Source organism: Xiphophorus couchianus, chromosome 3 (genome assembly GCF_001444195.1).
Source record: "Xiphophorus couchianus chromosome 3, X_couchianus-1.0, whole genome shotgun sequence".
Taxonomy (NCBI): Eukaryota; Metazoa; Chordata; class Actinopteri; order Cyprinodontiformes; family Poeciliidae; genus Xiphophorus; species Xiphophorus couchianus.
This window is the reverse complement of record NC_040230.1, coordinates 20025261-20049583: the sequence shown is the minus strand read 5'-3', so window position 1 is coordinate 20049583 and position 24323 is coordinate 20025261. Positions and strand designations below refer to the sequence as shown.

At 40.2% G+C, this 24323-nt stretch overlaps 2 protein-coding genes across 8 annotated transcripts; one reads left to right on the top strand and one right to left on the bottom strand.

The window, feature by feature from the left end:
* Positions 1-884: 884 nt before the first annotated feature.
* Positions 885-12260, bottom strand: cep85 (centrosomal protein 85). Of its 2 annotated transcripts, XM_028012069.1 has the most exons (14): positions 12120-12260; positions 10578-10637; positions 10340-10471; positions 6764-7530; positions 5835-5965; positions 5562-5679; positions 5287-5472; positions 4722-4874; positions 4464-4618; positions 4250-4367; positions 3620-3670; positions 3433-3540; positions 2796-3039; positions 885-2682 (listed from the first exon to the last, which is right to left on the bottom strand). In XM_028012069.1, exons 2-14 carry the CDS (start codon positions 10615-10617, stop codon positions 2519-2521), a joined length of 2367 nt encoding a protein of 788 aa, XP_027867870.1. In that variant the 5' UTR covers positions 10618-10637; positions 12120-12260; the 3' UTR covers positions 885-2518. The 2 variants fall into 2 exon arrangements, with proteins under 2 accessions (XP_027867870.1, XP_027867871.1); XM_028012070.1 differs by lacking the exons at positions 10340-10471; positions 10578-10637; positions 12120-12260 and adding an exon at positions 8089-8561.
* Positions 12261-14946: 2686 nt separating this feature from the next.
* Positions 14947-23843, top strand: wdtc1 (WD and tetratricopeptide repeats 1). Of its 6 annotated transcripts, none has more exons than XM_028012671.1 (16): positions 14947-15013; positions 15621-15671; positions 15781-15864; positions 16560-16606; positions 16982-17093; positions 17241-17428; positions 17878-18060; positions 18139-18233; positions 18544-18659; positions 18757-18832; positions 18936-19029; positions 19111-19281; positions 19387-19622; positions 19870-20035; positions 21954-22146; positions 22411-23843. In XM_028012671.1, the coding sequence occupies exons 2-16, from the start codon at positions 15624-15626 to the stop codon at positions 22606-22608; spliced, it is 2007 nt and encodes a 668-aa protein (XP_027868472.1). In that variant the 5' UTR covers positions 14947-15013; positions 15621-15623; the 3' UTR covers positions 22609-23843. The 6 variants fall into 6 exon arrangements, with proteins under 6 accessions (XP_027868472.1, XP_027868471.1, XP_027868470.1 ...); XM_028012670.1 differs by having other exon boundaries at positions 14972-15112; XM_028012669.1 differs by having other exon boundaries at positions 14972-15423.
* The last annotated feature ends 480 nt before the right edge of the window (positions 23844-24323 follow it).

Genomic DNA, 24323 nt, shown 5'->3' with positions numbered 1-24323 from the left:
TATTTAAATTTCCATGACTTAGAATTAGAGCTGATGTAATGGGCGATAAAAAAAATTCACCAAAGTTTTATGCTAGAGAACCAGACCAGAGAGTGGCATCTAAAGGACACAAAGACACCAAAAGCACCTCATACCCAGAGGATCTGTGATTCTGGGCCTGGTTCTCTTCCAAGTTCCCTGGCTCTCGTTAGACACATGACTCTTTGTAATACCAGATTTGGAGGGCTCTGCCAGAGAAGTAAAGAGGTCATCACTTGGTCTTTCAACCGGCTGAAGATCTAAAACATTCAGTCAAATGTACACTAAAACGTCAAAAAAGATCCCAAATCAGTCCAGTCTCAGACCACAACACCTAAATCCTGCAGAAAAAACTGAGGAGGAAAGGATTCAGGACTCTGGAAATGAATCATCAAATTCCTCTCTGTACACTGCAACCTAGTAAAAATGACTTCCCTGCAATTTTGAACATGCACTAAATAAATGTGATAATTGAGGTGTGGAATTTTCTCAATTTTGCAGCACAAGTTTATGCTCCTGCAATAAAAGATTTAACACAGGTGCCAGTAAATGCGGCCAGTTCTGCATCTACTGCAAAAATGTTCCTTGGTATTTTTAGACTAGAGAACTCTCCACTAGAAGCACAAAGCAGAAGTGTTTATAGTTCTTATATAACATGATAGACACAGCTAGGACTGAACAACTGAGCTGTCCTGAATAATCATTACAAAGAAGAAAATTATTTAACAGTAGCAGATGTGAATGGGTTCACATCTGCTACTGTGATATCTTAGGATTAGCACGAGTCTGCACTGAACTGGGAACAAATCAGTTCTCAAGACCTTCTGCAGTCACAGTAAACAACAAAACCACTGCAACAAATTCAATGAAAAACAATGTCAAAAATCTTTATTTCTACAATATTCAGTTATAAACATAAACAACAGTATGAAAATAGACGTCTTTTTTCCCTTTTGCAAAACATTTGAGATGTTAAGGCATGCGGAGCCTGACGTTCCAAAGCGAAACCTTGTGCTAGTTAAGTTTTAAGGTCCCATGAAATGAAGTATGGCTTGAGTGTCCCTGGTTAAAATCTTTTGTTGTATGTCTTTTTTTTTTTTTCTTTTTGCATATCTTTATTTTAAAAATCCCTTTCACCTCCTGTAAAGTGTCGAGTTTTTCCTAAATGGCTTACCCTATACTTGTTGTGATTTGGGGGTGACCCCGCCATCCCAGCTGCTGATCACCACGGGATAACAACAAACGCGTAGGAGAACCTGCTCCCATCTCAACATCCTATTACAAGTGACCAGAACAAAAATGACACTTCATGGGACCTTTACAAAATCTTCTGAACATATTAACACATTATTACATGAACAAGTTAGGCAGGCTCCCCCCCACCCCCCCAAAAAAATTGTTCACACCAAGTTATCAAAAAATAATAATAAATAACACAGGATTAATACTGTTTCTGAGTCATTTATCAGTCAACTACTCTGCTGAATGAAAGTCGGCCATCATAAACGTTAAAAGAGCAAAACCTACAAAAAGCTCGCCCAGACTAACAGTTTTTACTCCAAATTGTTAACCGTGAACAGAAAGAGTCGGGGTTTCCTCGGCTGCTGTAATGTGTCCCGCTGTTTCCTACATTCAGAGTCAGGGAATGTATTGATTATCCTACTGGTTGGTGCTCTGAGAGAAAGGTCATATTGGAAGACTTCAGCAGCAAACAACCCTTCCGGTTGGTCTGAAACGAGTTAGCATAGTAGTTGCAATCAGGACAAAGGCACACGCTGGTGTATAGTCAGAGCGACGGCCCGCAGCGGGGAGGCGAGCTCGCCAACGTTCCCGCTTTAGACCAGAGAGTATCTTTGGTAATAAAACTGCTGTAGGCCTGTTGGTGTGAGAAGCTGATTTGGTTTGAAACCCTTGAAGTCGTTACGTCCCGTAAGTCACAGCACAGTCCAACGTTACAGTGTTCACCATTAGAAATAATGATGCATTGGTAACATTTCTTTGTCAATTCAGTTAAAAGCACAAAGTTACAACATGTCCAGTTGATTGTCAACCACTAAAAGGATCATTCCCCTAAACAGGGAAATACAAGATTTAAATAAATTAGATTTCTGGGACTTCTCAACAAAGCATCATCTACTCGCGTCAAAAAGAATAAGACTGTTTGGTAACTGGTAATACAATAATACAATGTCAACCTCATCAAATGCACACATACACACACACACAATGCTTAAAAGATCAAGTAGTAGAGGTAAGTTATTTCTGGTAGCCCTTGGACTGAAATAGCCGAACTAACTGAGGATGGGAGGCGTCTGAGCTACAGCTAGGCTTGGGACTCAATGTTCAGTCAGGTGAGAGAAGTTAAAGAGAAACCATTTTGGTTTGTCCTCATTCTAGGAAATCAAAACACAGGCTTTCTTCAAACATTCAGTATCAAGGAAAGAAAGTCTGAGAGAACAAGTGGTTGCTGCAGGTTTCCTCCGTCAGAGAGAAGTCACCGTTACTGAGTGATGCAATTCTCCCCCATGTCCTGTGCGTAACGATCCAGAATGACATTACGCAGTTCCTCCACGTCCCGCCGGAGCTGCTGGGCCTCCACCAGCTTCTTCTGCAGCACGTCTGGTTCCATCCAGTCCTCATCCTGCTCAGAAACTGCTGGAGGTGCTGGGAGAAAAATAAAAAGATAAAAAATAAAACAACAACAAATAACTAGTTTATCTCCAAACACTTCCAGATGGAAAGTTTGAAATAAATCTTAGAATTTCAGCTGAGCTTACAAGTGAGACCAAGCAGCAGAGAGAGGTTGGGGTCCTGGCCCCGGGCTCGCTGGGTCAGGATGCTGCACAGCAAGCGCAGGTCGCCCAGACAGGAGGCGATCTCTGAGTGCAGCCTCTGTGTGAGATGCGCCCCTGCCGGCTCGAGGACGGACGAGGCCTGGTTGGAGATCCTCTGTTCCGGATCGCTCATCTGCTCCTGCAGCGTCAGATTCTGCTCGATCAGCTCCTGGTTCTGGGCCGACAGCTACAGAAACAAAGAGTCGGACACGGAGACGTCAGGATCCATCTGTGTTAAATGACTAGATATGTGTAGAAATCAGAACTGGCTGAAAGAGGCATCAGCAGGTCAAAAGAATCACAAACAGAGCAAAACAGAAATAGGTCATAAGATTCTTATACACACACATCTTAAATAATCTAAAAAAAAAAGTTCCACATTTTAGATTATTAGATATTATTAGATTATTTAGATAATTATAGATGAATAATTGAACATATTATATATGGAGTTTCACTTTCTGAAATAAGTGACAAAATCTTTTTACTGTTTTTCATGATAAGGCAATGTAGGTGAATATATTTAAGAAGTTTTGAGTTTCTTCCCAAATCTAAAGGAGAAACTTTTCTTAATCCTCACCTCCTTCATGGCTGTGTGGAGCTCCAGGACATTCGTATCTTTAGCCAACACTTCTTCTCTAAGAGCCTGAGAGCTACTTTCTTCCTGTGAAATCTGCTCCTCCAAAGCCTACAGATACAGAGACAACACAATATTAAAACAACTGAAAGCACACAAAGACTTCGTGTCACTTTGAAGAGAGAAATACCTGGATTTGGGATCCAAGCTGTTCCATCATTCGATGTTGCTTCTCAATAACCTGAAAGGAGAAAAACTTGGTGTTAAAACAAATTTTGTCATGTCAATTGTTATCAGCATTTTAAGTGATGAACCCAAACAAAGCAGAGCCCGATTGTGAAATAGATGGAAAATGATCTAGTTCAACTCAGCAAGAGACTTAGACTTAAGCATAAAGCCTAAGCTCAGATGGAATGATTTAAATTGAAGAATATTAATGTGCTAAAATTGCCTATTCAAAGCCCAGAACTATATTCAATTGAGAAACTTCCTTGAAGATTGATCTTCACAGATGTAATTGCAGCAAAAAGTGGCTCCATATAGTACCGATTCAGTGCACAAAACACATTTTCCTGATTTTTATGACAAAAAACACTTTCCGCTACACAAATTGCACAGTTCTTTGCATAAGTCTATCACATAAAATTAATAATATGACAACATCTAAAAAAAATAAATGTTCTAAATATTTTAGAAAGATAATGCCAGTCATCTTCAAAAATCCGACTCTAAAGAAGCCATGAGGAACACGCAGAATATTAAAATCCTTTTTGTCCCCACTCTCATGTGCTCAGGTATAACAAAAGACACACACACACACCTTTTTGAGCCTCTGCTGCTCCTCTCTCAAAGCGTCATTCTCTCCTCTAAGCTTCTCCATATCCAGACACGGGAGTCTGGCTCCGTCCTCTAGGCCCTGCTGCACCCGCTGCTGCATACTGATTAAGGCAGTAAACAATTTTCATTATGCATTTTCACTAAAGTGAACACATAATTCACCTGCTACTGGGGGGAATGACACATCTTGTACGTACTCTGTAATGGTTTTCAGCAGGTCTCTCTCCCTGCGTTTCTGCTCCTCCAGCTGAGCATCTTTTTCCTGGAGCTGTGAGCGCGTTTTCTCCAGAGTGGCTTCCAGTTCTCTAACTTTTTCTTCTAGCTGAGCCGCCTGCTGCTCAGCCTCTAATAGCTGTGAAAAAAAGGGAACGAGTCATGTAAGTTCCCATTTATAGTCTACATACTTTGATTAATGTGCAGCAGCAATTTAGATTAATTAAAGTAAGTGTTCTTACCTGCTTATTCTGACTCTGATAGTCCTCTAAGGTAGGCAGGTCAGCGAGGTAGCGCTCCAGAGTTTCAATACGCTGCTGGTTCTCCCTCTTCAGCTCTGCCTCCTTTTGACATTTCTTCTTCAGGTTGTTGATGTGTTTGTCTCGACTGCGGATCTGCAGATTCAACCAGAAGTGCAGCACAGAGTTATATGATCAGTAAAAGTTACTATAGTCATTTGGAGCACACCCTGAACATAGGCTGAAAGCATGAATAAAGTCATTTCAGTAAAACGCTCCAGCAGCTTTCTTTCATCTTGCACTGATAAAATGAGGAAGTTGACAGAGCAGGTTGAAAGTTATACTCAACATTAAAAAATCTATTCCTGCGGTAAAGTTTGGGTGGGTTTCAAGCATCTACAGCTTTCTATACATCCTCCCCTTTATCCACTGAAGTACAGTCGATGGAAACATATTGCTGTTAAAGAGGAAGGTCAAATTTGCAGTTCTCAGTTCAGTTTCCTTGTAATTCTGCGGTTCCTTTGATTGCAACACTAGTGATAGGTAGACATGTCAGATAAGCACCAACCCTTTCTTCCTGTTTCTTCATTTCCTCTGCGTGCCTCTCGCAGGCTTCCTTCAAACTCTCAGTGAGCCGCCGCGTCTCTGCCTCCACTGCACCGAGTCGGCGCTCCGCCTCGGCCTTCTCCAGCGCAGCGTAGTCGGTGCGCTCGGCAAACTGAGCTCTAAGGAATGCGTTTTCCCTCTGAGCCTCCTGCAATGCAACCATGTCATATCAGGGAATGAGAGACAACAACATGACATATAATTTAATGATGTGAAACTGAAGCGGCGTGTTCCGACCTGAAGACGCAGCATGAACATGTCGCTGTACGAAGCCCCTCGACCCAGCAGGGCGCCGTGAACCTGCAGTTCACTTTCCCTCAGCCGCTGCTCCAGCTGGGCCATGTGCTGCTTCTGTCTGCATCATCAGACAGAAGCAATGACAATGTTATTCACTGTTATTCATCCAACAATGAATAACAAAGCATGAAGTCAATAGACAAAGATTCCCTTCCTTCATCTCCTTAAAAGAAAAGTCCCAGCAGGAATAGTAAACCTGTTAGAAACGCTTACCTCTCAATGATAAGCTCCTTCTCCTTCAGCAGACTCTCGCTGGCTTTAACCAGAGCGTCCCACTTGCCCGACTCCGGGTGAAGCGGCGTCGAGTACAGCGGGGGATACTGGCTCACGCCAGCATTCATCAACTAAATTAGATAACAAAAAAAGTCAATGTCATTGAGTTAAAGCTGAAATATAAATCAGATGTCTGCAATAATTTACAAAGACACATTTACAATCCTTTAATTTCACAAATGCTTGAAGATTCTTCACATTATGTTATTGCAGCACAAACTTCAGACTACAGAAGTGAAGAAACAATAAATAAAGGGTAATGTAAAGAAATTGCACATTCCGGGACATTTTTTAACATATAAACATTAAGACTCAAATTGATTTTCAAAATCTTTGTCAAGAGACGAGTTGTCATGACGACCAGCACGTTAGTTTATTCTCACCAGGTGCTGGATAAATGTGTAAAGAGCATCAGGCTCAAACCTGAACAATATAAAACCTTTAGAGAATCTGAAACACTTTTAATGTCTTCTTTGGAAAATATTTCTGACAAAAAACTGATACAAAGAAAGGTAAGATGCTCATAGATATACAAGTCCACAAACATGTGATTCTTTTAAAAGAATCCATGAAGACTGTTAAAACCAGACTTAATTTCTTCGCTGTATGCTGTAGTTTCTTTAGGATCCCTTGAGTCACTCAATGTTTCAGAACTCAGTTAGATGCTTTCCAAATTTGGATGTTTTGAGAAGAAAATCTATCTTAAACGAGTACCTTAATGGTCCTTTTTTCCCCATAAAACTATGTTTCAGCTTTTCCAAAAAGTCAAGATAGTTTCACCAGTTTCCCATAACTTCCGATTTTAGCATCTGCACAAATCAAGCAAAACATCTGACAGCTGGAAAACAAAGTCTTCCTAATACGCTTACCTGCATTTGTTCCACTTGTAGGCGTAAAGTCTCCAGCTGCTGCTTTTGCTGCCAGCTAGAAAGTTCACTACATCTGTCGTAGCTTTTGGGACTTGTGTGCTCCCGGAGCAGAGCTTGAGTCTGCAGACTGAGAGGGTTTGAATAAACCCCGGCAGATCCGGCTGCACCCAGCTGACTCCCCCTCTGATTAGAGGTTTCTGCGATTCCAGGGAGGCCGGGCCGTGCTTCGGGCAGAACCTTGTAACTCTGCTCCAAACCCCCCCTGTACACCTCAGACACACAGTCTGCAGGGTCTCTAATCCCGGAAGTCTGTAACCTGAGCCTGACATCGGGACACAGCCCTCCCAACAGGGCCGACTGATTCAGAGTGGGCTCCACAGCGGGAGTGTCGAACCTCTGGCCCTCATCCAGCCTCGTGTGATCCGTGGGAAAAAGCGAGTGGTCCAGCCCGTTGACGAGGCTGCGGTAGCGGCTCAGGCAGTCCGGCTTGGGTCCCACATGATCAGCTCCTGCACCCGGCTGGGCGTCCAAATTGGGCGAAGAGGCTGATTTAGAGAGCGAGGAAGACTTGGATGTGGAGCCACTCGGGGTTCTGGAACCAGAAGATGACCTGTGACCCTCAGTTGAGGACAACGCGTCGTCCGGGCCGAAAGAGCGCGACTTTGAGGCCGAGGCGCCAGCAGTGGAGGGCATGACATGAGCAGTGGGGATGGGGATCTGACTGCGGATGGGCTGGAAAGAAGGACTGCTGCTGGAACTGCAGAAATCTAAAAAAAAATACGCGCATAAAAGATTACCTTCTTTCCACTTAATATAAAAGTAGACTTTGTTAGATCACACCAGAGTAGGACAGATCTTCATGCTAAAATTTGAAATAATTATCATTTTAGTAAATAAAATAATCATCATGTTATTTACTAAAATAATCATTAGTTGCAGCCCTATTACAGAGTACTAAGAAGTCTACTGCAGGTCAGTTTCTCTATTTTCAGACAGAAGTAGATGGAGCGAGGTTTATGGGTGGCCTACTTTGATGAGGCGTCACCTCTGAAAGAATTAACTGGCTCTTACTGACTCAACTCAGGGAATAGGCTTAGAATAGACTCACATCAAAGCTCTGAATGAATGCTCCATATTCGATCCAAAACAAATGCATCAGGTGTAAAACTGGATAAAGAATGTGAATATTTAAGAGGGTAACTCTGCTAGGCATGCAAAATGTCTTTATACAAGAAGCTCAGACATCATATTAAGCACAAAAAGAACATCGGTGAGAAAGAAAGACATAAAAATTTAAAATGAGCCTGTAGTTCGGGATCACAAACCTGAGCGATCTGTTGAAGTCTGAAAGTCAGGGAGTCACTCCAACTCAGAAAGACAGTTTGCTGTGGCATTTTTTTACCTAAATCTGAACTGAGGTTAGAGCAGCAGTAAAACGTGCTGAATCAAAACAGGAAACAGTCTTCTGCATTTCCAGGCACCACCGAAACTATCTGCGACATGTAGGCCGATGGTTGCGTGGTGAGCAGACCCTTCACTCAAATCTGTATTGTCTCCAAAAAGCCAAACTGGCCTGGACTGAGCTCTGAGCAAATGCACACAAACAAGCGTACGCAGGAAAGGTTAGGGGTATTTATAGCTCACCTCTCATGTTACAGACTGATCGGTGGGCGCCGCTTATTTAAGCACCTTGCCTCCTTCCAACGCAACACCCATCACAACATGGAACATTTTAAACCACAACACCATTAGACTAGAACTTCAACCCCGTAACAGAATCACAAGATGATCCAACGCATTTAAACATGATGGAAAAATTACAATTTCAGCTAAATAAATCTTAAAATATATTAAGAAAAAGGCCTTCAGGCTCCACTGATTCATGACGGGCTAAAACAAGTCTAAACCGTTCTGTAACAAGAACTTTGGAAAGCGGTTTACTCAGCAGACATTCCTTCCTATAGACAGTGTATCAAAGCTTCTTCGGGCTAATTTCACATTAAAGCTTCCTCTATACGTTAAAAACAAGTCAATATTTTGAATTTAATACAGTCATTTTACAAGGGCACAGATGCGAAAGTCGTGACAAAGCCAGTAGCAGATACTTTAATGCATTACTGAGAGGGAAATAATAGAAAGGCACCAGGGGAACAGAGCAGAAACAGCATGAGCAAATGAGAAGTTGGTCTAAATTGGGGAAACCTAACCCAGATGTCAGCAACCTTAACAATTTATATTTTACTATACATTTCATACATCAAAAACAAGAACTCATACCTGTTTCCAACTATAACTATAATCATCCACTAATAGGGTGTCCTCTCACTCAGTCAGATGCACTTGGAAGCAAAAATTAGGATAATTTTGTAATGCCAACAAATTCAGAGCTACTGTTAAACTGACATAACAATTTTTACTCCTTTGTTTGTAACAAGGTCATTTGATCTCTTTCCACGCTAATGAGAAATGAAGAGCCTAATTAACCAAATAAGGGAAATAGCTTGCACACAAATGACATCACAGCACTGAAGCCATGCACCTCTTCTGTCATTCTGTGCAACTAATTCTATACAAAAAAAATTATTACATGACCATTTAAATCCTTTAAATTTAAAAACATTATTCCTCTCTAAATCATTTATGGTTTAAGTGTTGGTGTTGGGTGGCTAGAACTGTAATTTGCAGACATTACAAATGCAACTTTGGTCATTCTTGGAAAGTTGCCTTGCTAGCCCAGACTACAGATATCTGTCTGCAACGGTTATTTTACAACTTTAGACATCTCTAAAGTAAGTAAAACGATAATTCCTTTGGAAAATACGCATTAATTATTCCCTGACATTTTTTCATGAAGGATGGCAGATGGATCAGTGATTTTTATTATCCAATGGTAGAAAGATGGCAAGAAAATCCATCAAGTTCTGTTAGAACTAGGACCACATCATTGGGTTAAGTTTTTTGCAATGCCGACCATTAGTACCAACTTTGTTAAGATCTAACCTAACAGGCCTACTGTACTTCTGATACACCATCTTGTCTATTATTCTACTGTCTTTCCTGTGAAAACTGGAGCCTCCCCTCCCAGGTGGCCATTCATAACAAACCACATTTTAGAATAATATTTTTTCATCAGGTTTTAACAACAGAACCACCTCCAGAACAATATTTCTATTTAAAAGCATAATGTGTGGCAAAACAAAACAATGATCAGTTTCCACACCCAAGACAGGGGACTACTCCCTGTTCAGTTGCTGAGTAATGGCGTTCCAACAACTCATCTTCTCAACACAGCAGTGAAGCAGAATCTTGGATCAGGGGTAGTTGGATCATTTATCTATTTCTATAAAACCCTTTGGGGTTAGATCACAAGCCTCTTCACTCTCCACAAATAACCCAGTAAACAAGACAACAGATAAAATCTGTTCGATTTCTGCTACCTAAAAGCATAGAGGGCATGCTAGCATCTACAGAAATTTACCAAGTACAAGTGCAGGCTGCTGTCTATGCCAGACATTCTTCAAAAGAATATTACACAACACGCCACAGGGCTAAGAAAGAGCTATCAGAAGTCATCACCTTCCATGCTGTCAGATGCTGAAGTGCCGATCCCGGTGTCCCCGCTGTCTGATGTTCCCGGCCGGCGGCCAAAACGGCTTTGGTACTTCTCTGAAACAGCTGCCGTCTGCCACTCCATGTCAGCGAACCGACCTAATGTGTGTTTGGATAAAAAGACACAAAGACAGCGGAGTGTTACATCAACACGCAACAAACTGATGCACCATGTCAACATTTTCACAGCTGAGTGTCAACTTACCAGGGGATTTGGATTCAAAATATCTCTGTGAGGTCGTCATTCCATACGAGACAATGTCACCTGATGGAAATATACATGTAAGAAGAAAGTATAAGTACAGCAATACAGAAAATTTACCTTTACTTTTAAGCATTTCCTATATAAAAAAATTAACAATACAGAGTATTCATAACTCTTGTCATGAACTCTTTTGTACATTTGTCATCATGTTCCAATCATACAATTCAATGTCACTAGCATGAAGGCCAACACAAATGAGCACACAATTATGAAGTGCAAAGAAAATGCTAAATGCTAAATTCATTCACAGTGTGGTGTGCATTGTATTCAGCTGTTTCTACTATGATACTCTTAAATAAAAGCCAGTTGCAGCCTCATTAGCAAATACCAAGTCCCATATGCGATTTGATTTAAGTATAAACCACATAGATTAAGTGAGGACCTCATGGATTTGGTAAATAATATCATTGGAAAAACAGCATCATAAAAACTAAGGAACACATCAGAAAGGTCAAGGATTAAGTTGTGGGGAAGTTCAAGCTTAGAAAATAAGTTTGGGGCAAAATACATTGATCCAGAAAGCACTGTATAGTTCATTACTAGAATCCTAGCCAAGAAGGCTATGTTACCTTTGGAGACCCACAGCTCGGGTAAGAGAAGAAAAACTGGATTATGCACTCCAAAAATGTGTTGCTTATGGAAAAGTGGTGACCACAACTGACCCAAGAGTCGACAAAATATTACAGGGATCAGGGGACATAATATTATTGCAAAGTACTATATTTTGGTTTTTTGAAAATATCATGTGATTCAGCTGCTGGTGTGTTCACCAAAATATCAACACGTAAATTTAACACTTGGCTCTTAAGTTAAATCCTCTTTAAAATATTAAGCTTAGCCTCGCACGGTGTAAATTAAGAACAGAGTGGTTTTGTAACAGGACTCAACAGCTGTTCACAAGCAAGACTTTCTGTTCTAAGTTACAACAAAAATAACAACATGGGCACATGTCTTACATAATAGCCATCACAATAACTTGTTCTCCGTGTTTGGCTGCGTGAAGCTGTACGTTGTTTTTCACGAGCGAATATGACAAAAACTGATGGACATAAACAGAAAAATAACCCGCCAGGAAGCTAAAACTAATCTTAATGAGTAGCTAATTCAGAAAGGAAATGCCTTGTTAACGAGTCAAAGCAAGCTCAGAGCTAACCATGAGTAACCCTAACTAAAACCGATGCTGTAATTTACCTAAATACATACTCTGTTCTTCCAGTCTAGACAAAAAGCCCAACACATAAAAACATTTTTTGCCCTAGCGTAACATTTTTTTTGGTGTTCTGGGATGCGCGGCGATGTTATCCTGTTTAGCTAATCCGCGATAAATCCGTTTCCGTCGAGCGAGCTAACAGCTAACTCAGCACTGCGATTTACTTAGCGAAAGAAGTTCCTACAGCCTCACAATTGCCAAACAGCGTATGCGATTGAATTCACAGGGGGGAAAAAATCGATATCTACACGCTTAAAAGCATTACAACTTACCCGACTTTCTACATGAAGAGAAACTGCATTAGTAAATCTCGGATAAAAGCTCGGAACTGATGCCGAATCTATACCATCCGCTGCCGCTGCTGCTGCCGTTGTTCCGCTAGCCAACGGTTCCTCACCAAGACAACCCTCAAGACACAGTGGCTGCTCGTTTAATGTCACAGCACCGCCCGCCCGCCCTTCAATTTCATATATCTGTGAGCGCGTTTCAGCATGCACTTTAACTAAACAGTTACATTTCTATAATTTTATAACGATTACTCTTCTATATGTGTAATTTGTTGCGTCTTTTAATATTGTAGTTAACATTTTAAGGTAAGCAAACGTGTATCTCTCGTTTGACTGAATTCCACTGTAAAACAAAACGAACAAACCCAAGCAAGATTTGCTGAGAAACCTAAAATAACATGCAAATTAGCTATGCAAAGGTTTCAATACCTATTGTGATGATTTCTAAAAAAAATTTTTACAAAACTGAGAAAGCTAAAAATAGTTTTCTGTTTTTATGTTAAATAGAATGTTAATCAAAATTAACATATATATAAAAATAAATAAACAATAAAAAATTATTTACTTATCAAAAAGGGAAATAACTGGTATTGTAACTCATAGAATAAAAATTTCTTTAAAGACTTGTGGTGATTATGGTTGTGGGAGGGAAGGATCGGTGTTACAGTGAAGCTTCTGAAGACACTCCGTTGTTGAGTGACACCTTCAAGAAGAGGATGCTGAAGATTTTGAGAAGAATCCGTCTTTGCACAATAATCTCTGGAGGTGGTACAGCAGTCCCTAAAACAGAAACGCCCTTCTTCATTAGCTTGTTTAACCTTTTCAAGTCACCAGATCTGATGCTGCTCCTCCAATAGTTGATGGCAAAAAAGGATCTCCACATCAGATTCTTAAAATGTAAGCAGCAATACAATATTCGCAACAAAAAGGTTTTGTAAGTGATGTAGGGTGTAATATTCTTGAGAGAAGGAGCACAAAAACCAAGGGACTAAAAAGAATAAAATATTAATTCAATTTTATAAACAACATAATAGTCATTCAGTCTTTTTATGTCACTACATACCAAGTTGCCTTGTTGGACTTAAGAAGTAGTGACCACTTTATACCTGTTTAAGTAAGAAATGTTGCTATCTACTGCAGGGCATTCCATACCAACTGTGTTGATTTGCATTGTTCAAGGAAATGTTCTGTACTCACTTTGACAATAGACGATTTAATGTAATCATCTATTATCTGCTTAAAGTTTACCAAAAGACTATAAGTTTATGTAACCTGAAAATGAGGAGCCCTTAAGAGTTATTTTGGGTTCATCAGGGCTCCTCATCTTTCATGTTTTTGAAAGAGACAACTGGCCCTAATGGAGATTCAAACAAAATAAATGGGAGTTAAGCATAGAACAAAAGGAATCATATAAAATCAAAATAAACTATCACATTTCAGTATTTTTTCTAACCTCATTTCTCCATAATTTGTGAAAAGTCTTAACTACATCAAAATTATATTCTGTGGTTAGTGCCTAGGTACAAAAAAAGAATATACAACAATGTGTAGGCACAAAATATGTATTGGTACCAATTAAAAATTGGAGCTTGGGGGCTAATTGATCTACAGCCATCACAAATAGTCAAACTTTTCTTCGTTTTAACTCAAGTAGGTTCCATCCTAGAATCCCTTTGTGATTTCAGGCCTACTTAGTGCCTCTTCAGTTTGACCAAAATCCAGATAAAGCCTGCCTATGTTGATTAGGTACCATTGTCCAACCATTGGCAAGCATACTCATAATATTATGTTTCTTAATCACCCACTCACCTTATTGACTTTAATTCATACAAGTCTGCTTTTATTTTGTAAAGATGAATTAATAGTTTCTTATGGCGTAACAGTTTGGTATTGCAAAAAAAAAAAAAGAGAGAAGTGATGCTATAACAAATGCTGACGCTGCCTTGTTGGAGATTATGACACTGACAGCACATCTGTGATACCCAATCACTTTCACACAATATTAGCTGATTAAGACATTTTGATAAAAGCAGCTAATAATTAGCGATAATCTGAAAAAAGATCAATAAACAAAATAAATAGTCAGCCCAGCTATGTATCGATCATTTTATGCGTTTTTCAGGTGCTGTGGGGAATGTAGACTAACATTAATGTATTTGTAATGCAAGTTTGTAATGTTTAGTGTTGGAATATGATTGAAGGAGCCTAACATTAAGCTAAAAATAAGGTATTCGTACAACAGTTTAGCAAGGGGACATTAGAAAATGACACGTAGTCCAAATTTAATTATGGAAATATAAATACACAGTTTGTATTTAGAATAGATTTTAAGTGAAGATTGTTATTAGTTTACTTCCACATAGAAAACTTTAAAGGGAAAATAAACATTTGATTGTAGTTTGTCCTTTATCCTTATCTTTATAAAAATGAATGCCATATTTTTTTGCTCTCTAGCAATTCTGGAGTCTGTCAGTTTATGTGCTGCTGGACCACAGGGGTGAATCTTTGATTTTGATGTATCCACCCAAGTTTAAATAAAAGAGAGGCAGAAATAATAATAATTAAAAAAAAAAAATAATAATAATAATAATTTTAACACATAGGAATGTTCGTTTAATTTTTATTATCTTATGTTTCTTTTTTCTTTTTGTTTCTGTTGTGTGTATTTTGGAGGGTCATACTGGTGTATCAGTTTTCTGCTGAAATTGTACGAATTTTCCCGCTGAAAAATATGTCTCTTTATATTCGTTTTGAATTTATGGCTCACGCGCCTGTGGGATGCTTTTATTCTGAAAATCTCTCGGCCCGGATGTATTTGGTCCGGCGGAACTAGGCTGATTTTGTCCAGTGGGAGGAGGTTTGTGTTCAACTTACAGAAGGTATTTGCCTGAATCCTGTCAACAAACTCGCAATGTCTGTTAGTGGTGTTTGTTAAATGGACAGTTTTTGACAGAAGTCTTTTTACGACAAGCAAACCGGTGAGATTTATTGGGTTCTTGTATGTAGTCATGAAATCTTCGCGGATATTTACGAAGGTCTTCATGAAGTAGACGTTTGGTTTAGCTAGCAAGGTAGCGGCAATGCGCTAACACCAACTGATATATTAACGACATGGCTCTTAGAGGCCCGGTTTAAACGGGACTCAAAATGAGTCTGTGAAGCTAACAGTGCTATAACCTTTAGATGAGTGCTTTTGTTGTGGCAAACAGAGGGTTGTCGTTAATGCAGTGCTAACAATAGCTGCTCAGCTAGTGTCTTCGGCTTTCTGGAGTTCGTCTTCAACACTGTGGTGAGCAAAGTCTAACCTTATCCTTATCTGATATGTCTGTGTATTTATCTAGAGACGCATTTCGTATTCTTGATGTTTATCGTGGACCACTTATTCCGTCGCTATGCTACAAATGTGAATTAACAGTTTGATCACAACGAACAGACGTAGATGCTGTCTGAGCTCTGACCCCAGAAACTTTATTTCTGCTACATGAGGTCATGGCTGCTGTCAACATCACCAGGGAGATCCTGCACAGGCAGATCAGGGTAAGCACACCAAACCCGAAACTCTTAAGGTTTTCTTTATATAAATCATGTGAAATAAACCTTATTGTTATTTCTGGTATATTAATGAGATGTTGATTTATGTCTCTAGGACAGGAGAGCGCCGGGCTTCCAAAGGTCTTTTCATGTGACTGACCCCTTCATTAAGAGACTTGGACTGGAAACTGAGCTCCAGGTCTTTAACATCAAACACTTTTTATAATTTTTTTTTTCTCACGATGATATTGATTGTAATAAATCTACTTTTGTCTCTTTCAATTGTAATTACAGTACATCCAGTTTACCTTTACCTTTTGCGTCGTAGCGTCTTAACATCTGTGGCAATATCTAATAATGCGTACCATTCGCAATCAGTATTAACACTGATTGCGAGTTGTTTGACTGAGTTATTTGAAGTCAGCATTGCTACTAGGAAATATCCAATATGCCATGTATAAAAGAAAGCCATGAAATGTACAGCTACATACAGTTTATTTACTCAGTTTGTTTCTTATTCAACAAGTGACAAACATTGTACTGTGCAACTTCTGTTTGTGAAAATGTTCTTTTAGTGTTGAAAGGCATACAAACAAATTTTAGATCACGCCGGTTTTCAGACTTGCATATCGAAAGTACTACGTTGGCTGTGTGTTGGCGCCTCCCACATCCTGAGTTTCCATATTCCGAGAGACGAGCGTGGAAACATGGATTCATCACCACTTCATTTATTTTCTGATGTTGTGCAGTCTGTGGAGAAAATAACTGTCAGGAAATACTCCATTCTCAACAGTCTTTGATATGACGCACTGATGATGTTATATTTACAGTATATTGTTCACAACGTAACATGTTATTGTATCTTTTCACAATCAATGTCACCTTCCTCTACAGGGCCATACTGGCTGTGTGAACTGCTTGGAATGGAACGAACAAGGAGAGTAAGTCTTCAAGGCTTGAAAATGCATCAGCATCTTGGTGTTTTTTCTATTTCTCACTGTCCCCTGCCTGCATGTAGGTGACCATTTTAGTCTCTAATTTACATTTGGAGAGATTCTACTTTGTCCACTGACTGATGTATTAGGCCTATGTTTGCCTGTTTTTAAAATTCATCTCTGTACGAACCCCGGTGATTCTTGTACAGTGCTAAAACTGTGAAGCAAATAAGACTAAACTGTTGTATCAGTCAAACAACTTCAGGCAGCCAAGGCAGAAAGACAACAGTATTTATGCAATTTCTTTTGTTTGGATTTTTTCAGTCATTAATTTTTCAATGAATGCAGCTTAACTTGTCTTTGTTATTCTTTTGTACTCAGCCTGCTGGCTTCAGGCTCAGACGATCAACATGCCATCATCTGGGATCCATTCAGACACAAGAAGCTTACAACTATGCACACGGGTCACGCTGCAAATATATTTTCTGTCAAGGTAGTGCTACATTGGAATAACAGGAAAGTTTTAGTTTAAACTATTGAGACAATGGGGTCACAGATCTAAACTTAGATTTGGATTGTTGTCTTTATAAAATACTTCATCATGTCCTGACCTCTAGTCTGTGTGTCCTTCTGTTTACAGTTCCTGCCTCACACTGGGGACAGGATCTTGGTAACAGGCGCAGCTGACACAAAGGTCCATGTCCATGACCTGAGCGTGAAGGAAACCATCCACATGTTCTCTGATCACACCAACAGAGTGAAGCGCATTGCCACAGCACCAATGTGGCCCAACACCTTCTGGAGTGCTGCAGAGGACGGCATCATCAGGTGAGAGCCCTACGCCGGACAGTTACTGGTTTTTGTTCTTTTTAGTCAGAAATTTGAATTTAGGTTGTAGTTAATCATCCATCCATTTGGCCGTTAGTCCATGCATGCATGTGTTGTTTCATAAATTTTTCTCAGTTTACCTATTTACCAGTTTCTTCATCTGTCCGTCTATCATTTTTACACTTTTTCTTTCTAAAATCTTAAATTGTTAAATATATGTGCAGGAATTTTGAACACATTTGAATTTGTGTTCAAAAAACTTTTTTGTTTTTTAGTAATCAACACATGTGAAACAGAAGTGGATCCTCAAATCTGTTTCAGTGTGCTCAGAGACAAGTTTTCTAGGTGTCGACCATTTCCCTCATGATGCCTGTGTGATATAAACACATCCGGTCCAAAGTCAGAGTTGATGGTGTTTGAAAAAGATTTGTTTTTCTTTTACCCTCCAGGCAGTATGATCTGCGGGAGAACAGTAAACACTCTGAGGTTCTGATCGACCTGACAGAGTTCTGCGGTCAGCTGGCTGAAGCCAAGTGTCTCGCAGTCAATCCACGGGACAATAACTACCTGGCGGTGGGAGCCAACGGGCCTTTTGTTCGTCTCTATGACATCAGGATGATTCACAACTACAGGTGAGTTGCTACTGATGTCCTCCCAGATTTGACACATGTGCAGAACTGAAATAAAAGTAAATTTTGCTCCTTACTCAGGAAATCTTTGAGCCAGAACACATCAGCGGCTGTCCACACTTTCTGTGACAGGCAGAAGCCCATCCCTGATGGAGCCGGGCAGTACTATGTAGCAGGTGAATATAGGGCCAAATTGTCTCGTATCAAAATATTTGATTTGTAGATGCATCTCAATAAATTAGAAAATCATTTAAAAAATATTTAATATAAATAATTAAATTCAAAAACCAAAGCATGTGTATTCACTACATGTAGAGTGAAATATTTTAAACATTTATTTTGAGTTGAATGAACACACTGCCTGTAGTGGATCTACATAACTTATGGAAGTTTCTCTTTTTGAGTTGAACTAAGCGAACTTTTCGAAGATATTTTAAGTTACCGAGAAGCATTGTTGGAACGACGACATTCTCCTCTGTGCTCCAGGCCACCTGCCAGTGAAACTCCGAGATTACAACAACCGCCTGAGAGTCCTGGTGGCCACCTATGTTACCTTCAGCCCCGACGGCACAGAGCTGCTCGTTAACATGGGTGGGGAACAGGTGACGTTTCTCACAACACGCAATCACATCCTGTTTTCTGTTATTTCCTCACTGGTGTAGTGATGAAATGTCTAATTAATTTGTGCCCTTCATACAGGTCTATCTTTTTGACTTGACATTTAAGCAGAGGCCGTATACCTTTGTGCTTCCAAAAATGTGCCAGTCAACAACAGGTAGCGCTTTGCATGCAGAGTAATGCCTCAGTTTGTTGTGTAAAAGGAGTTAATCTATATAGAACGAGTCTTTGTAATTTCTGCTGCTGTCGCCTTCAATTAGATGTCCAGAATGGAAAGACGACAAACGGCGTCTCTAATGGCATCCATTTACCTCCCGGCCACATTGGCTTTACAGAAAGCAAAACACAGTCCAGGTAGGATTCAGCTCTATCTGCTTTAATACATGGTTAGCTTTACAGAAGCTTTACCTCTTGCTTTTTGCTTCATTCTTCTAGTTTTATGGAGCTTCCTCCTCACTTGGAGAAAATAAAGCAACAGGCCAATAACGCATTCGCCCGCCAGCAATGGACACAGGCCATCCAGCTGTACAGCCTAGGCATTCACGAAGCCAGGGGCAACGCCATGCTGTACGGGAACCGGGCTGCAGCCTATATGAAACGCAAATGGTTTGTGTTACGTCATTATTACAAAAAATACTATCGTCTGTGTGATTTTTTTATTTTATTTTAAAGCAGCAATCTAACATTTATATTTGTGTATATGACTTACAGGGATGGAGACCATTATGACGCCCTCAGGGATTGCGTGAAGGCTCTTGCTCTGAACCCGGGACATCTGAAAGCACATTTCAGGCTGGCACGGTGTCTGTTTGAGCTGAAGTATGTGGCAGAGGCTCTGGAGTGTTTGGACGATTTCAAAGGAAAGTTTCCTGAGCAAGCACACAGCAGTGCCTGTGATGCCTTGGATAAAGACATCAAGGCTGCTCTTTACTCTAAGTCGGATTCAGGTGAGAAGATGGACACCTTTGGTTGTCTGATTTGTAACCTGTAGATATGTTCCTTTTTCGTTTCTGACATTTAAGCTACTATAGCATTAATCTACACAGCTTTACATTTACACTAATCTAAAAAAAAGGAGAAAAATAGTGAAACTGGCAGGGGTATATATATATAGCTTTAGCATTCTAATTATTTATTAGGAAATACCTCAAAGTAGATCAAATATATTTTAAATGTTTTTGTCTTCACCTGCAGAAGATAAAAAGGGCAACAGTTCCATTCGTTTCCAGTCGTTCAGTCGGAAAGAGTCCATCCCTGAAGATGAGGTGGTGTTGAGGGAGCGCAGTTTTGACTACAAGCACAGATACTGTGGTCACTGCAACACCACCACTGACATCAAAGAGGCCAACTTCTTCGGGAGGTCGGTTCACTACACTGTCATTCTACTGTTGTCTCACTAGGGGGCAGTCTACAGCTGTGTGTTTACTATCAAGTCTGGTCTCCCGGTTTGTTTCTTGTTTTTTAATCATATAACAGAATAAGTGTCACTAATGCAACAAAATATAAAATATTTGTCAAATGTCTGTCCAGCTAAACTATCAGGAGTGAAGCTTTGATCAGGGATTCACTTTGATTTAAGTTTTGATTTGGTCTAGGTCATTTTCATTTTGTCTCCTAAAACAGTTTGATCAGTGCCGGTCTGCGTCTCATCTGGTACTGCACAGAATGAGTCAGTAATTAGTTTCAAAATGTTTTTGAATTTATTATTAATGATGGTCACACCATGAAACATGCGTTATTTTTGAAAAACCTGGATCCATTCATCTGTTTGTGCAGTTGGACAATGCAGAAGAGCATGGGTTGCTGCACAAACTTTGCTATAATGGTTGTTACTGCCACCACCGTGTTGGTCGCACAAAGCTAGTGCATTTCTGTAACCACTCCCAGAGATTTTGGAACAAGTAGCCGGTTCGCTGGATGACAGGAAATGTTGGAGACCTCTGATGTGAAATGTTTCAGATCAGCGGCTGATTGATTGGGGTTCTGGCTGTGTTTCAGGCTCTGTTCTGTGTGTTTAGGGTCATTGCTTTACTGGAAGGCTTGAGACATTTTCTTCCATGGTTGCTCTATTTTAGCTCTGTCCATCTTCCCATTTCTGTTGCTGCAGAAGAAAAACATCTGAACAGATACTGAACGGTCCTTTTATGGAAGATGGTGGTCTGGTCAGATACGTTTGCTGTGTACCCTCAGCTTGTGCAAACTACAAACAGGACTACTGCTTCTTTTTCTCCCTTCCTCCTGCTCCCGTGCAATAGCCAGAATTGTGGAGTACATGAATAATAATTGCTCCTCCAGAGTGAAAATGGTTTGTCAGTTTACGTGGAGGGTTGTGTTTTGATTAGTTTGCATTCGACCTGTACTCTCTTTTGCCTGATTAGATGTTGTTGATGGATTGAACAGTCCTTTGTCAGATATTCAGAGTTTGTTTATTCCTGACCTGTCTCAGCAGTATTTATGAAAAGGCTTAAAAACTAATAAAATGACACCTGTGAACTGAGTGTGACCTCTGAATGCAGACGTTTGCATGGTTTAGAGCATATAAATGTATATAGAGTTTTTCAGATTGTTGTTGGCACAAAAAATGTAAAAAATCAGGCATTGCTTACCACTACTTGACATTTCTCTTACTTTGTGTTGACCAGTCTCTTAAATACCAATAAAATATTTGACAGTTCATGGTTGTAAGTTTAAAAGAGTTTGAATACTTGTGCAAGTTACTGTATGTCTGTCAAGTTCTCCTTTATGTAACTTTTCCAAGATGTCTTGTCAACAATGAGTCATTGTTGTGTATTTGTAACACAGCCAGCAGACAGAGACGGTGTGAACAGGCTTAATGCCATAACAATTAACTGAATATTTCAAATGTACTGTGACTCCAGAGAAGCTGGTTAATTACTCCCGAGCTTTCAGACATTTAAACGTTTAGTCGGTGAACCCACAGGCTGCATGTCCCAATGTACTCTTGTGTCATGGCACATTATGACTCAGCATTGATTAACCTCATCCGGTTTGTCGTTGCGTTTTGTTGTTGAGCTGGGTAACCAAACAGATTGTGTCACTTCATTCTGAACCTCACATACCAGAATATCCTGCTCTGTCACCTTTCATAAAATTACTGGAAAAATTAGCATTCTGCCAAAGACGTTCAATTGAAAAAGGACTGCACTGATTTCCAAGTAAAATCTTAAAATTTTACCAGGAAAATTTTAAGATTAATGTTTCTCCTCCCAAGAATGCTGCTCAACAGACGAGTCTGAGCGGTTTTATTTCCTCTCCAGCAAGGGCCAGTACATCGTGAGTGGCTCGGATGATGGCTCTTTTTTCATCTGGGAAAAGGAAACGACTAACCTGGTGAGGATCCTTCAGGGAGATGAGTCAATAGTCAACTGCCTGCAGCCGCACCCAAGCTACTGCTTCCTGGCCACTAGCGGTATTGACCCTGTGGTTCGATTATGGAACCCCAGACCAGAGGTGAACAAACTATTTATTTATCTTTTGTACACTGTTGATAAGTGAGCTGGAAATGTGTAGAATTGGATGGGTTTGGTTAAGAATGAGATTTATTTATCTTCCAGGTGCCGTGTTCTTTAAGAAGTCAAAGTTTATTGGTTTTTAAAAGGGCAAACTTATATTATTATGCCATAGTAAATATATCCCTTGAAAATGGTCACAAAGCAACGATATTGTCGTCCAGCTTATGTGTTATCATGACAGGCCTGTTTTCTTTTCCGGCAGACCGACGGTGACAACGGGCGTGTGGTGGAGGACATGGAGGGAGCTGCTCAGGCGAATCAGCGGCGAATGAATGCCGATCCGTTAGAGGTAATGCTTCTGAACATGGGTTATCGCATCACAGGCCTGCGTGGCGTCGGACCCGACGGTTCAGACGACGAAGACAGCTCAGAGGGGCCGGTACAGTGCAGGACAAGCTAAACAGACCGCCATCCATTCTGTAGAATGGCTTTAGGAAGCAAAGGACTCTCCCAGATTCCGTTTTAACATCTGTACCCCGCTTCCGCTGACAGAACATCGGCCGGCTGTCGTGTCACCTATCTGCACTATGCGCCGCCTTCCCTTTGTCCCACGTAAGGACTGGTGGCACTTTTGGGAGTGGAATTGACAGAAGGCAGCAACACGATCTCATGCTTTCTAAGTACCAACAGCGCCCGCTCTGCTGTGACAGAGGAGACAGCAGAGCTTTTGAGAAGAGCGCCTTCCACGTCACTCCCCAGTTTCTCACAAGGAAGGAGGTGTGCAGCACTTATACCTTCTCAGGTTTTTGTTGGAGAGTCTCGCAACACAAGGAAGAAGCGGCGTGGGTTCGATTGACCTATTTTCAGGTCACAGAACAGATCTACTGTCTTCTCCACGGATGGAGCGAAGCATCCCGGCGTCCTGCTCCAGATGGAAAAGCCGCACACACACACCAGTCGCTGATGCTACGTTAGACTCGGATGGAGTTTGTGTTACAGGAAGTCATGGAACGAAGAGTAGCTCCTCACATTGTGATGATTGTTGCTAAGATAAAATGTATTTATAGTTTGAACTGTCAGGAAAAACAAGAGTTTTCTTCTGCCAAAGTTTACCACCTGTGTTTTAAACAGCCAAGGATTAATGTTTAGGTTCTCTCTGTTTTATTCTGGCCTAATTTGGCTCATTTTAGTTTAGAGCTTATAAAAATGCATATAAAATGAGTTGATTATTGACAAGGGAGTATTTGTAACACAAATAACTTTCTAATATTTTTTTGATTTCACTCTATTTGCACATAAGATGAAATTTAAAACTTTTTTTAGGAACAAGTGTGAGATTTGTGTTTTAACTTGGCTCAAATAGTCGTTACCATGGATTTCCTGGCTGCATGGCTTCCCCATTAGTCCACTGCTGCCTTCAGGTTTTCAGCTTGCATGAGGCTTCTCACGATAAAGCAGTGACGTTATTAAAAAAAGAAACAAAATGCACACCTGCACCTCATCAGCAGTGCAGCTCACTGAATTTCCTTTGACCCCAATTAAAACGATATTAATGAATGGGTCCTCGGTGAATAACATGGCTTCCATGTGTTTTACTTTCATTTACGCTTCTCAGTTGTTGTTGTTTTTTCCTTTCTTCCATGGGCCCTGTAATGAGCTTTGATGAAATTAAATTAAAATAAGATTATTAACTTATTTGTCTTTCACCTTTTTTTTTCTAGTATTCCCACAAGCATTTAACATTTGCACAAGTGAAACATCATTGCAGACAGAATACTATCTAGGTTAGGAAGATGTAGCTCACTGTCTCAAGCTGCTGTATGCTCATTCATCACCATGAACTTTTCTCTGTGTTTCTGCTGACTATCGCACAACAAAATGTCCTAAAAACAGTAGAAATGAGAGTAGCCAGCTCCAAGGAATAGTGCCTCTTAAAGGAACATTTGGATAAAATTATTTGAGTTGGAAAAACTTCTTTAGTTGCTAATTTGAGTTATTTTGTGATGCTATATTCTATGTTAAAATAAAGAATGCTTCATGAGCCTGCAGTCTTCTGGCAGTGGTGGTATGTCTAGTAAAGTACAATTAATTTAGCTTTCAATGTGTATGCTCAATTAACCTTATTTGCATTGCTCTAACACTCACTGACTGATATTGTTCTCTCACTATTCCTAT